This window comes from Stegastes partitus, unplaced genomic scaffold (assembly GCF_000690725.1).
Source record: "Stegastes partitus isolate 25-593 unplaced genomic scaffold, Stegastes_partitus-1.0.2 Scaffold1357, whole genome shotgun sequence".
Taxonomy (NCBI): domain Eukaryota; kingdom Metazoa; phylum Chordata; class Actinopteri; family Pomacentridae; genus Stegastes; species Stegastes partitus.
This window is the reverse complement of record NW_007579088.1, coordinates 1-12,824: the sequence shown is the minus strand read 5'-3', so window position 1 is coordinate 12,824 and position 12,824 is coordinate 1. Positions and strand designations below refer to the sequence as shown.

The 12,824-nt window shown below is 42.8% G+C and overlaps 1 protein-coding gene across 1 annotated transcript in view; it reads left to right on the top strand.

The window, feature by feature from the left end:
- LOC103369983 (receptor-type tyrosine-protein phosphatase O-like) overlaps positions 1 to 12,768 on the top strand; it is a 32,494-nt gene extending 19,726 nt beyond the window's left edge. Inside the window, exons 12-19 of the mRNA XM_008298859.1 lie at positions 92 to 273; positions 2,351 to 2,489; positions 2,899 to 3,019; positions 4,624 to 4,692; positions 10,523 to 10,558; positions 12,066 to 12,147; positions 12,225 to 12,315; positions 12,409 to 12,768. Coding sequence (XP_008297081.1) covers positions 92 to 273; positions 2,351 to 2,489; positions 2,899 to 3,019; positions 4,624 to 4,692; positions 10,523 to 10,558; positions 12,066 to 12,147; positions 12,225 to 12,315; positions 12,409 to 12,596 — 908 coding nt within the window. The 3' untranslated portion in view covers positions 12,597 to 12,768. The remainder of the gene's footprint in view (positions 1 to 91; positions 274 to 2,350; positions 2,490 to 2,898; positions 3,020 to 4,623; positions 4,693 to 10,522; positions 10,559 to 12,065; positions 12,148 to 12,224; positions 12,316 to 12,408) is intronic.
- The last annotated feature ends 56 nt before the right edge of the window (positions 12,769 to 12,824 follow it).

Genomic DNA, 12,824 nt, shown 5'->3' with positions numbered 1-12,824 from the left:
GAGGTTCTATCAGCTGTTTTTATGAACTGTGGGTTGTTCTTCAGCCTGAAACTAAAAATGAAACCAGCCGTCCTGAACTTCCTCTTCTGAGCTGTTTTCTGTCGTTCACACGTTTCTCTTTGTTCCCTGTTTGCTGCAGAACCGGCGCCGCCCAGATCGCTGCTGGCTGTCAACGCCACGCACTCGTCCGTCACTCTGCTGTGGACCGAGGACGGCGTGGTGGACTACTACCAGGTGGCCTGCAGGCCGAGCCGCGGCACCAAGGAGCTGAAGGTAAGGCTGGACCTGTGGAGGTCGGGCTGGAGCGGGCCAGCGCCAGCGGGTCGGACCGCTTCTCCAGCTGCAGACGGAGGAATCGTGGCTCAGCTGGGCTCAGGCTGTTAGAATGATGACTGAACATGAAACAGAACTGGGTCAGACCAACGTGTACGGAGCGCGCTCAGAGCTGAGAAACATTTCAGCAACGCTTTTCTAACTTTATGTTCCTGAAGCTTCAGATGCGTTCATCTGGTTTTGTTCTCGTGTTCATCCTGATGTCATCTCACCTCCTCCTGAGGACGGATCTCGTCTCCTTTTCTTTCTTTGTCTCATTTTATCTCCACCTGATCTCATCTCATCCTGCTTTCATTCCATCTTCATCCTGAACTCGTCTCGTTTCATCTCGTCTTCGTCTGTTTGTCTCGTTGTCGTCTCATCTCCTCTCAGTCACATGTTGGTTTTATCTCCTATTTTATCTCAGTTTCATCTCGTTTGATCTCGCCTTCATTTCATCGTCTTGTTTTGAATTCATTGTTTTCTTCATTTCAAGACGTCCGTTCAGGTTTGATCTCGTCTCTTCTTCTCTTCCTTTTCATTTCATGTCAGCCTTTTGTTCTGAGCTCCGTCTGGTTTTCGTCTCTCGTCTCGTTACGATCCGACGTTCGTCTCATCTCGTTTATCTCCAGACCGTCGGCTCCTCGTTTGGTTCTTCAGCGTTCCGTTTCTTTCTGTTTCTGATTCAGACGTGAGAAAATCCGACAGAAACAGAAAGTTCAGACGAAGAGTTGCAGTTTTACACGAGTCTGGAAACAACAGACGATGAATCAGCAGGAGGCCCGATTCTGTCTGAGCCGCTGCCGGATCAGTAACGGTTCAGTCAGAATTAGTCAAACTACCGTAAAGCTGACGGGTCGTCCTGTTGGTCAGAACCGTCTCAGAGGAACGTCTGGATTCAGGGAAACGTGTCCTGTTGTTGTTGTTGTTGTTGTTGTTGTTGTTGTTGTAGTTGTTGTTGTTGTTGTTGTTGTTGTAGTTGTTGTTGTTGTTGTTGTTGTAGTTGTTGTTGTTGTTGTAGTTGTTGTTGTTGTAGTTGTTGTTGTTGTTGTTGTTGTTGAGGGATTTTAAAATGCAGTTCAGTTCTGAACATAGTGAATGAAACAGCTGTTAAATACTCGTCAGATGTTCTCAGACCTCGTTGGACCTCATGTTTGGCTGCAGGTTGTTCTGATGCATCGTAGCTTCAGATCAGCTCATGTCAGGAAGAAACGTCTCTGGTCTGAACGTCTTCATCTTCATCATCATCATCATCATCATCTTCATCTTCATCATCTTCATCTTCATCATCAGCGTCGTGTCAGAAGTCGTCATCACACGGAAACAGGAAGTGAACCGTTGCCGTGGAAACGTGACAGCTTGTTTTGCGTTTTTTAGAATGAAGGGCGTTAAATCAGCCGCTCTTAGATCACAGATGTTCTGCTCTGAGCGACACGCAGCAGCAGGAACCAGAACCAGAACCAGAACCAGAACACTCAGGAAAACCCAAAACAAAGAGACTTCCTGCTCTTCAGCTCATCTGGACCTCGTTTTTATCTCACTTTAGTCTCATTCTCGTCCTGATTTAGTCTCAGTTCTGCTTCATTCTCATCATCGTTCCACTTCGTCTCGTTTTATCTCCGGTTCATCTGGGTTTGGTCAGATTTTTATCTTGTTCTAATCTCACTTTTTTATTTGTTTTTTCTTCTCAGTTTTGTCTCATTTCAGTTTAATATTTGTCTCTAATTCAACGTATGTTCATCTGGTTTTCATTTCGTTTTCGTCCCACGTTCATCTCAGTTTTATCTCTTTTTATCTCTTTTTATCTCGTTTGTCTCGATGTGATGTCGCCTTCCCCACAGTTTTATTCTTGTTTTCATCTCAGTTTCATTTTATTTTGTTTTCATCTCTTCACCATCAGATATTCATCCTGGTTTCATTTTTCATCTCATTTCATCCAGTTCTCTACCGAAGTGTTTCTGGTTGATGTTCTGGACGCCGCCGTCTCTCTTCTCGTGTCGTGTCTGAGGCTTTCTCCTCCACGTTGTTCTTCCTTCAGACTCGGGAGCCTCAGACGTCGACGTCTCACGTGGTGACGGTTTCCGGTTTGCTGCCGTCGTCCAGCTACAACTGCACCGTGACCAGCTTCAGCTACAGCACGCCCAGCAGACCGGCCCACATCAGCATCAGCACCGTCGGTAGGTGGCGCTGTTCGCAGGAGCATTGTGAATGTAAACATGAATTACTGGATGAATCCATGAATGGGGTGAAGCTGTTGAGGGTTATTTATCAGGCTGGCACATGTGAGGTCATGAATTCTGGGTTTTCAGAGGCCTTTAAAGGAGAAATAACTTGAATTTGCAAAATGATTTTGGGTAAAAGATGAAGGCAGACATGTGACATAAATGTCAATAAGTTCATCATGACATGAAGCACGGTGGTGGCAGCATCATGACGTGAAGATAACAGAGGAGTAGCAGTCGTGTCTGTGATTCTGTGTAATTCACATTAACTGATGTCTGTTGTGTGTCTGTTTGTGTGTCTGTTTGTGTGTCTGTTTGTGTGTCTGTTGTGTGTCTGTTTGTGTGTCTGTTTGTGTGTCTGCAGCCAAAGAGATGAACCCCAGCGTGGCGGCCATCTCGGCTCTGGCCGTCCTCAGCATCCTGCTCATCATCCTGCTGGTTCTGTTCCTGCTGGTTCTGAGGAAGAAACACCTGCAGATGACCAGGTAGCAGCACAACAACACAACAACACAACAACACAACACACAGAGGAGAGCAGAAGTTCCGTCTTGTGCAGAACCTGGTTGATGAATTCGGTCCATTTTAGGAGTTTCAGGCTGAAGGTCGACTGATTCTTTGAGCTTCTCGCTGCTAAACGGACTCGTTCTGGTGGTTTGTTTTGGACTTGTTTTGCGGTTCAGACGGTTAGAACCACTGAAGCAGAAGCTTTTCATTCTGCCTGCAGGTGACCGTTAATATGTGAAACACAATAAACCCGCAGCGTGAGTTCAGACTCCGGAGCTGCAGGTTTCTGTCTGAAGGTTTGTCCAGGCGTTACCATGGTTACCGCTAACAGGCTAACAGGGCTGCTGATGTGTTTCAGGCTGTAATGAAACGAGAGCAATAAACTCGTTAAAGGGCTTTTTCTAACCAACGGTGTTCATGTCAGAGAAGAAACAAGCAGCCGTTTCCATGTTCTCCAGACGTCCAGGTCATCAGCAGCTCGTCTGGTTCTGGTCTGGTTCTGGTCGTGGTTTGGTTCGGCTGTTCACTCCCTATGAGCCCAACTCACGCCGTGTTTTATTCTTAGAAACAGCGTCGGGTTTTTGGAGGTTAGCGAGGCGTCGCTCACGTCGGCTCCGAGCTTTAAATCTGGTTCTGATTCATGCTAACTGTTAGAGCCGCTGGAGACTCGCTGAGCGTTCTGGTGTCGAACAAATGTTTTAGTTTCCTGTGATGTTGAGACGTCTTTAGCATTTATCATTTAGAAGGAGAACACAGAGGAAGCCTGGTCCTGCACGTTAAACATGACGTCAGAAAAAGTCCTGCGTTTCAATTCAAACCCAGGAAAAGTTCCCGTCGTTATAAATGTACATGTTGAAGTTTGTTTGCTGTCATTATATCTAAAAATGTAACAGTCACACGTTCCAGATAGACTGAGTCTCTTTCTTTCTAACCATTAGTGTTGTTGTTGTTGTTGTTGTTGTCGTTTTGGCAGTATTAGGCCTCCGTACTTCTTGTCCTTCATGTCATACATATACTCGAGTTAATTAAATGAAATCGCTGAGTGAGTCAGATGGCCTTAAATGATCATTCTCAACACGTCCATAACGCCAGAATTTATTATTTCTGTTTTTTCATTCATTGTGTTTTTTGGGCAGGATTGGGCTTCCGTACATGTTGCTCTACATGTCAACTACATAAACAAACAAACAAACCAAAATGCTCTGTAATGGTTATTTCCATTCATAATGTCGGATCTTTACTGGTTTTGACTTTAATTATTTTTGTTTAGAATTTTTTATGTTTCGTCGACACGTTTTCTTTTTCTGGCAGGAATGGGCTTCCATACAGGGTCAAACTTTTTCATTTAATGAACAACTTATAACTTATGAGATCATGCAGTTTAAATCCAAACACCGACATGTTTTCTGGGAACTCTGAACCGTCCAACGGCCGTAAACTCTGAGGAGTTTTCAGTTGAAGTTTTCGGTTATTTTCGGCCACAGTCTTCGCAGCTCGCTTCCTCTTTTTACTGATAAGTCATCAAATATTTCTGACTTCCTCAAACTGTTCTCTGTTCTCACCACCTTCTGGTTTTCTGTTTCAGAGAATGTGGCGCCGAGACGTTTGTCAACTTCGCTTCGTTCGAGCGAGACGGAAAACTTCCCTACAACTGGTACGAAGCTGCTGCTGCTGCGTTTGTTTGTTGGTCAGTGAAGCGTTGAAATGACCGAAGCCCTTCACGGTCCTCAGACCAGGTTTCTAGCAGAGCTGGATTCTGCTCTGCCTCAGTACCAAAGCTCCAGACGCCCTGACGGACCTGATGGAGGCAGATTAGCAGCCAGGCAGCAGATTGAGGAGGCAGATTAGAGATTTGAAGTGGAAGCTGCAGATTTTAGCTCGTGGCTTTAAGCAGCGCGAGGCGACGACATGATGATGATGGTGGTGGTGAAGATGAGCCCCCTGCTGTGTTTGGACCAGCTGAAACGGGGTGTTTGTTGATGATGAGGGCTCAGGATTTCCCTTGATCTCAGATTAAAGGGATAAAATGTCAATTTTGGAGTCAGTTGTGTTAAATTCTACCAAACAAGACGCGACAATTCGCCGTCGACAGCTCTTTAAAATTAGTCTTTTTTAAACAAACGGATCAGATTCAGTCCTACACGTGATCTCACGACACAGATGTGTGATTAATATAACAGCTGAAAGACGGTCAGTTAAGGCAGAACCTCGGCTTCCATCTGCTGTTGTATTGGACCTCCATCACTAAATGCACTTCCCCATCAGAGTGTGTCCTGTGGCGGTGGACTGTGTTGATGCTTTGACTGTGCATGTCGGCAGACTCCATGTTTGGTGTTTCAGCTGAGTGATGTGAAACGTGACGCCTCCACTGATGCACGAGAAAAATGTCTGATCTCAAAATGTCAAGTTTTAAAAACACGTATGACCCCCTTGTTTATTTATTCATATTTACATTTAAAGAAAAGTAAACATCTGCACAAACTGAAACAATATTATTTGTTACCTTCAAAAGTCCAAAACTGCCAGTGCTTTAACCACTGAGGTGCACCTCAAGGCTCCATCCTGGGTCCTCTTCTTTTCTATGTTTAGACCTGTTGTGTCTTTCATTTGTGTGCACAGTTGTGTGTATATTTGTGTGTATTAATGCTACCAACTGACTCTAACTAGGTTGTAATGAAGTAAAACAGATGCTGATACAGAAATCCAAAGCAAGTCAATGTGACATCTACACGTGACTGGAACCAGTTTTTAGAAAATGGTCTGAAGCAGGGACACCGCTCCTTTTAGCCCAGTAACAGTTTGATTTAACTGTTCCAGCTGGGACACTACTGGACCTGTCAGACCTGCTCATGTTCAAATATTGGCCATAAATGCAAAAAAAAAAATAAAAAAGTAATATAGTTTTTCTCATAAGGTGGCCCTGAGTGGCACAAGGCTCCACATTCACAGGAAAAAAAGCCTCTTGGGGTGAAAACTAAAGATTTGAGGACACCATCATATAACTGGTCTATTCTGTAAAAGCAGGTTTTACTGTTGAACACCAGGCTGTCAGTGGGCCTCTAAGGTTTCAGGATTCTACATTATTGCTCATGTTGTGGCTTCAAACATTGACCCACAAAAAATCAACATGACTCGACTTTCTTTAAGAATTTTAACTTAAGGACTCTGAACAGCTGCAACGTGAACTTTATTCAGGATTCAGTGAACTGAGGTGGAATAATTCAGCTGCAGACCTCCAGGAACTGTCGACACAGGCATGTGTAAAGCACCAGGTTAGTCTGAAAGGACCTCACTCTGCAACGTAGACGTTTCTCTACCAGATCCTGTTAGTTCATGTCTAAACATGATGTTGTCAGAACGACCAAGTGGTTTGTTGCCTTATGGGTAACGTTCAGCAGCACAGTGACTCTGATGAGACTTTTTATTTGGCTGTTTAACATCACAGACGTATTAAATCGTGTCCAGAGTTGTGGCGAGCGACGGTTTAACGTGTCCATCCTCGAGTTTCAGACAGTCGAGTCCTTGAGTTTCTCTGCATCAGTGGAGTCGTGACGAGCAACACAATGTTAATGAGATCATCAGGTTCTGAAGGTGGACGTCACAAACTGAGAACTGTTTATTCATGCTGCGGGCTGAGTGTTGCATTGTGGGTCGGAGGACGCCGTGATGTCACAGATTGAGGTTGTTCAGACAGACAGAGCAGCCATTGACGTCCGTCGGCAGCAGACAGAGTCCTGTTGTCCTGCTGCATGAAGCATTAACTCTGTGTTCAGCACTAATGTGCCTCTTTACTAATGGAGCTCCATGTTCTGTCCCAACCTGTCGCCCCCTGCTGGCGTCTGTTTCTTTATTTTTTTCTTGTGTGTATTTTTATTTTTATTTTTATTTGAACCCCTTCAGGCGAAGAAGCCTCTTTGCCTTCCTTACCCTACTGCCATCCTGCCTTTGGACTGACTATCTTTTGGCTTTTTATATTAATCCGTGGTAAGTAAGCACTTGCTGGCCAAAAACACTGCACTTCAGGGGCATGTTTGATCAGCGCCACAGCCCACAGTATTGATCAGAGACACTGTTTTGTTAAAGGGAGGAGTCACGGATCAGTTCTGGTTATAGATCAGTCTGGTGCTGTTCTGGATTTCTGTCAACAGATCTCATGAAAAGGCCAAAACAACAGTGTTTAATGTGTTGGTGAACCTCAGGGCTCGATTCTGGATCCTCGACTTTTCTCCGTTTACATCTTGTTTATATGTGGTTTGTCAGTTCTATGCAGATGATACACAAATCTATTGTTGAAAATTAACTGTCTAATATCTTTGGATTTTACCAGGATAAGACAGAAATGATTAACTTTGGCTGAAGGGTTTTCCTCAATACCAACCAATTTTTATAAAATAGCACAAAAAAAACGATGTGTTTCCTGACGTGGTGCCTCCAGGCTCCAGTCTGCGCCTCATTCTACATTTGCATAGTTTCTCTATGAATATATAAAACTACATTTTCTAAACTGGAGTTGCACCAAGTGGCTCTTTAACAGTTGTCTGACCAAAAAAAAAACACTTATTAATACCAGGACAACCAACAAACGAATCAATGGCTAATGTTCCTCCAGATTAAGCCTCTAAGTATGTTTGTAGCTGCCCTGCAGGTTTCTGATCTGGAGAAACTAGCAGCAGGACAAAATAAATTCTCAGTGTTTTCCAAAATCACTGTAAAAATGAATAAATCTGATCAGTTATTTCTGTGGTTAAAGTTTAGCCACAAAGAAAACAACTAGTTCAGGATCAGGGGAGTTTAGTGTTTACATCATGAAGATTAAAAAACTATTTTGACAATTAATATGATATGACAAGCGGTTTGGTTCTGTGTTAAAGTCCAGCTGGTTATGGACCCAGCCGATGAGCCCATCCTCCTCCCACTGCTGTATTTTTACAGTCTGAAAACACTTTGGGTTAATGTCTGTTGTTTTAAACGTTCTGTGAGTGACTTGTCAAACGACAGATCATGTCTTATAGTTCCATTAACACTAGCAATAAACTCGTTCTTTACATTAGATCTGGTGTTCCGCAAGGATCCGTTTTAGGGTCCTTGTTGATCTTAATTCACAAAAGAAACATACATTTGTAAACTGCAATTTGCTTTTTTATTATTAGATGACAAGACTACTCTGAATAACAGATACCTGTATTGTCTGCAAGTAGAATATTAGATGCCAGTTTGAGTTTTTGACAAAAATAATTACAAAGGAACTGAAATCGATCCCTGTGGAACACCAGAATTAAGGAGCTTATGAATGTCAAGTCACTGCTAGAAAACAAACCACTGAAAACACTTGATGTCCACAAAACTCAAATTCAGTATTTTATTTGGACCTAAGTAAAAACAAGAAAGTATTTGTTGAAAGAAATTCTCTAATTTTTGGAGTTAATAACAGATGTATGACATGTTTTACGTGTATGTCAACTACACACGTGTACAAACACAAAAAGTATAAGAAAAACACACAATAGACAAATAATACTTTGCTTGTTGTGTAAATTATCATCCTTATGTAGCCGCCTGAGAAGAAACCAGGTCCTCTCCTCGCAGCGCTGCACCTGGTGTTCCACAGGGATCCATGTTAGAGCCCCTGTGATTCATTGACTCACATTGTTTGACATCAGTGAGTATTAGTAGCAGCAGGATGATGTTTGTGGAACAAAATAATGTCACTGCTGTGTTTTAGTAGCTCCGTGGAACAGATCCTGAGTGTTTGTTAGCAGGAAACCGTCAGTGTTGGTTTGAATCTGAGGTTTGTTGACGAGAAGCGAATCCAGAACATCACCAGACGTTCAGCCTCATTCTGACATTAAGGGTTAAACAGGAGTCAGCAGCTGACTTTCTGACTTGTGGAACTTTGTCCGGCAATGCTGTGTCTGTGGTCGAACTCTGAGTCACACCGAGTCTGTCTCTACTAACATGTTGGATTAGCATGATGCTAACTCTGGCTTCGCTCCATGTTTGGTGTCTGCATGCGTCTGTGCTTCTCTGGTGGGTTTGATTTAGAACCCAGTCTGTAGTTTAGCTTCATGTCTTCTTGTAGTCGTGGAGTCGAGTGCATGTCGCTGGTCTGAACATCGATCTGCTGATTGTGTTTTAGCCTCCAGATTTCCTCCCACCTGATGTTTTCAGACTCAGCCGAGTTTCAGAACGTCAGCTGTGACGACGAGGAAATTTTGGGGCATTTTAACGCAGTTTTCAAATTGTGTTAAAATGCTTGAATGTAGAAGCAGCAGCATGAAGCTAGAAGCTGCATGATGGACGTAGAAACCAGGGAGCAGACTCAGACCAGACTGTGAGCATGAAGGTTTTCTCCTGTTGAGTTGTTGTGAAGTTCTGCTCCGTCGGGTCGAACCGGTGTTTGGGTTTAAACGGAAGTCTGTGGCTGCGACAGTAAAACGAAACAATGCGCTCATCGTTCATGAAACTAAACGTTTAACGAGTTTCCCTTTAACGGTTAGAAACGTAAACGTATTCAAAAATTAGACTCAGAAAATAAAGTAGTCGGTTCCTAAACATTATATTTGTCATAAAAATGCACATAAATGAAAAGCGGGATTCAAATCTGAGCCATAGACTTCTGATTTATTTTATATTACAATTCATATGATAAGAAAAAAAGATCTGTTGAAATAAATTATGATGTGAAAATATTCTTGAAATACACGATTATAAAAACAGCTTTCAGATGAGATGATCTATGATGTGTTTGATCACATTTAAGTATTTTAATCAAACAAAATGCACATAAATGGAAACTACAGATTAGCTTTTAATTCATCAAGTAAAATAATTCTGTCAATTAAGATTTAAATCAGATTCACAGAAAAAATTCTAAATAGAATTTTATGTAAAAAAAAAAAAAGAATTTCTTTGTAATTAAATGAGCAGATTGAATGTGAGCTGCAGAGTCTCATACAGCGTTAACATAAATATTAAAATACATTTCTGATGTTAAACGTCACCTTCAACCAACAACAATTAATAAATTAATTCAATCATATTTACCTCCAATTAAAATTGGAATAAACACGTTTATTAAAGCTTCGACTGTTTCCTGATTTTACTTTTTTCTGTTTAAAGCTGCAGCAGAGTTCAGCAAATGGAGACGTTTAAACTTCATTTATCTGCATGAAAACAGACTTTTTAGGTTTTATTTAGAGTTTACGATGAGTTAAATTAAATCAGGCTTTTAAACAGTGAGTCCAGCAGATCTCAGCAGCTCTGATGAACCTCTAATTCCTCATGTTTGTGTTCGTTAAGAATTCTGCTGTTGTTCAGACTTAATTATTTGTACTGAAGCTGACTGTAGTTGCAGCATCCGGCCTGCGGGCGGCGCCGCTGCTGCTCGCCAGTTAAACCCACATCGGCCGGACCTGACGGAACAGAACCGAACGTGTTGCTGCGTCAGAAATCATCATGAGGACTTTACGTGTTTTATTTTGTAGGAGCAAGACCGCTTTAAAGAAACGGAAGCTAACAAGGTAACCGACTCAACGGCAGCTTCAGCTTTCAGCCGCTGGACTTCATCTGTGTGTGTCTGTGTGTCGTCGCACTAATGCCAGCTGAGCAGGAAGCTCTGAACCCAGCAGGAAGCTCCACAGATCCACAGAGACCAGATGCTACTGCCCAGAGGGTTTTAGTTTCAGATTTGACCAAAACAATTACAAAGGAACTGAAATCGATCCCTGTGGAACACCAGAGTTCAGGAGCTTCTGAATGTCAGGTCACTGCTAGAAAACAAACCGCTTCATGAACTTGATGTCCACAAAACTCAGTCATCGTTTTATTTGGACCTAAGTTACAGATATTTTTGTGACATGTTTTTACGTGTAAATCAACTACACACGTGTACAAACACAAACAGTGTCAGAAAAACACACAATAGACAAATAATTCTTCATTTGTCGTGTAAATTATCATCGTTGTGTAGCCACCTGAGAAGAAACCAGGTCCTCTTCTGGCGCGCTGGTGTTCCACAGGGATCCATGTTAGAGCCCCTGTGATTGACTGACTCACATTATGTGACCTTATTTGTAGCAGCAGGATGATGTTTGTGGAGCAGTCGGATCCACAGAGACCAGATTCTACGATTTACTGCTCGGAGGGTTTTAGTTTCATATTCAGAGTCATACAGTCAACACTGAGGTGTTACTGCAGGATAAATTAAAATAAACGAGCTGTTAACGTCGCGTCTCGTCTAACCGGCGGCTTTAATTAGAATCTGATAATAAAATGTACTCGATTGTAAAACGAGACCTTCTGATTAAAAACTACTTTACGTACGTCTTAGTTTGTAGGAGACGGTTTCTATTGAGCCTCTGAACTCTGAGCAGCTCCTGGTCCATGTTTCAGCATCAGGTCCTGCAGCTCTGAGGAACCAGAACCTGAAGGAGGAGACAGAACTCAGAGACGTCTTCTGTCAGAACGTCCATGTTTAGGTGGAAACGCCTCCTGCAGCTCACCTGAACTCTGATTTGTTGCCACCGGGCTGCTGCTCTCTGCCGAGTCGGTCGAGGCTTCACCGAGAAATTCTGAATCTTTTGTTTTTTACAGAAACGTTTCATTTTTGTGAATTTTTAAATGAGACCTGAAGAGTGAAGTTACTGAACGTTCCTCGTGAGCAGTTCAAGGACCGTCGGAGATCTGATGCATCTCCCTCTTTTTACGGTTTCTGTTTCCTTTAATAGATCAGATTCCTTTCAGAGGATCAAACAGCAGCTTTATGGTTAAAGTGAAGCTCAGATGAATCCAGTAAACACCGTCTGACAGCAGAGTCCACAGGATTAGAACCAGGATTCTGCTGCAGGCGTTCTGACCTCAGCTCGTTAGTTACTGAAGGTTCAGCTCGTGTTCGTCCGTCTGTTTCCTCACAAGTCAAATTAAATGTGTGAAACTAAAACGAGTTAAATTCAGTGACTGTGATGAGTTTACAGATTTAAACTGATTCTGTTGATGAGTTTCATGTCTGAGGTTCTGTTTCTGCTCCAGTCCCGTCCAGCTCGACGACTTTGACGCCTACTTTAAAGAGATGAGCAAAGACTCGGCGTACAAGTTCTCCCTCCAGTTCGAGGTACGAGTCCGTCTGACTCTGATCAGGTCCAGGTTCGGTCCGATGGAGGTGATCTGATGTTTCTGTGGATGTTTCAGGAGCTGAAGAGCGTCGGTCTGGATCTGTCCCACGGCGCCGCCGACCTTCCAGTGAACCGGCCGAAGAACCGATACACCAACATCCTGCCCTGTGAGCCGATCAGCTGATCAATAATCACGTTGGCCGATCGATCCCGTTGATCCGTGAACCTGTTAACCTACCAACTGATTCTGTTTCTCTCAGACGACTTCAGTCGGGTGAAGCTGATCTCGATGCACAACGACGAGGGTTCGGATTACATCAACGCCAACTACATCCCCGTGAGTATCGAGACAACCAGAACCAGAACCAGAACCCAGATAACCCGTCATCACACACGTGTCCACAAGTCGCAGCCCGAACGCTTCACTCAGCAGAACCTGATCAGATGATCATGTGATCATTGAAGAGATCAGACTTTTGTATGAACCTTTATTGACACATTTCTGCTCGACAGGAGCTTTGATTAATTATGACGACACCAAAATCAGTGATTATTAAAAAACAAACATTGAGGAACGCAATTACACAATAAATATAAACATAGAACTGCATAGAAAACCTAAATAACAACATGTAGAAAATAATAAAAAAACAAAAACTAAAATAAATAAATGAAA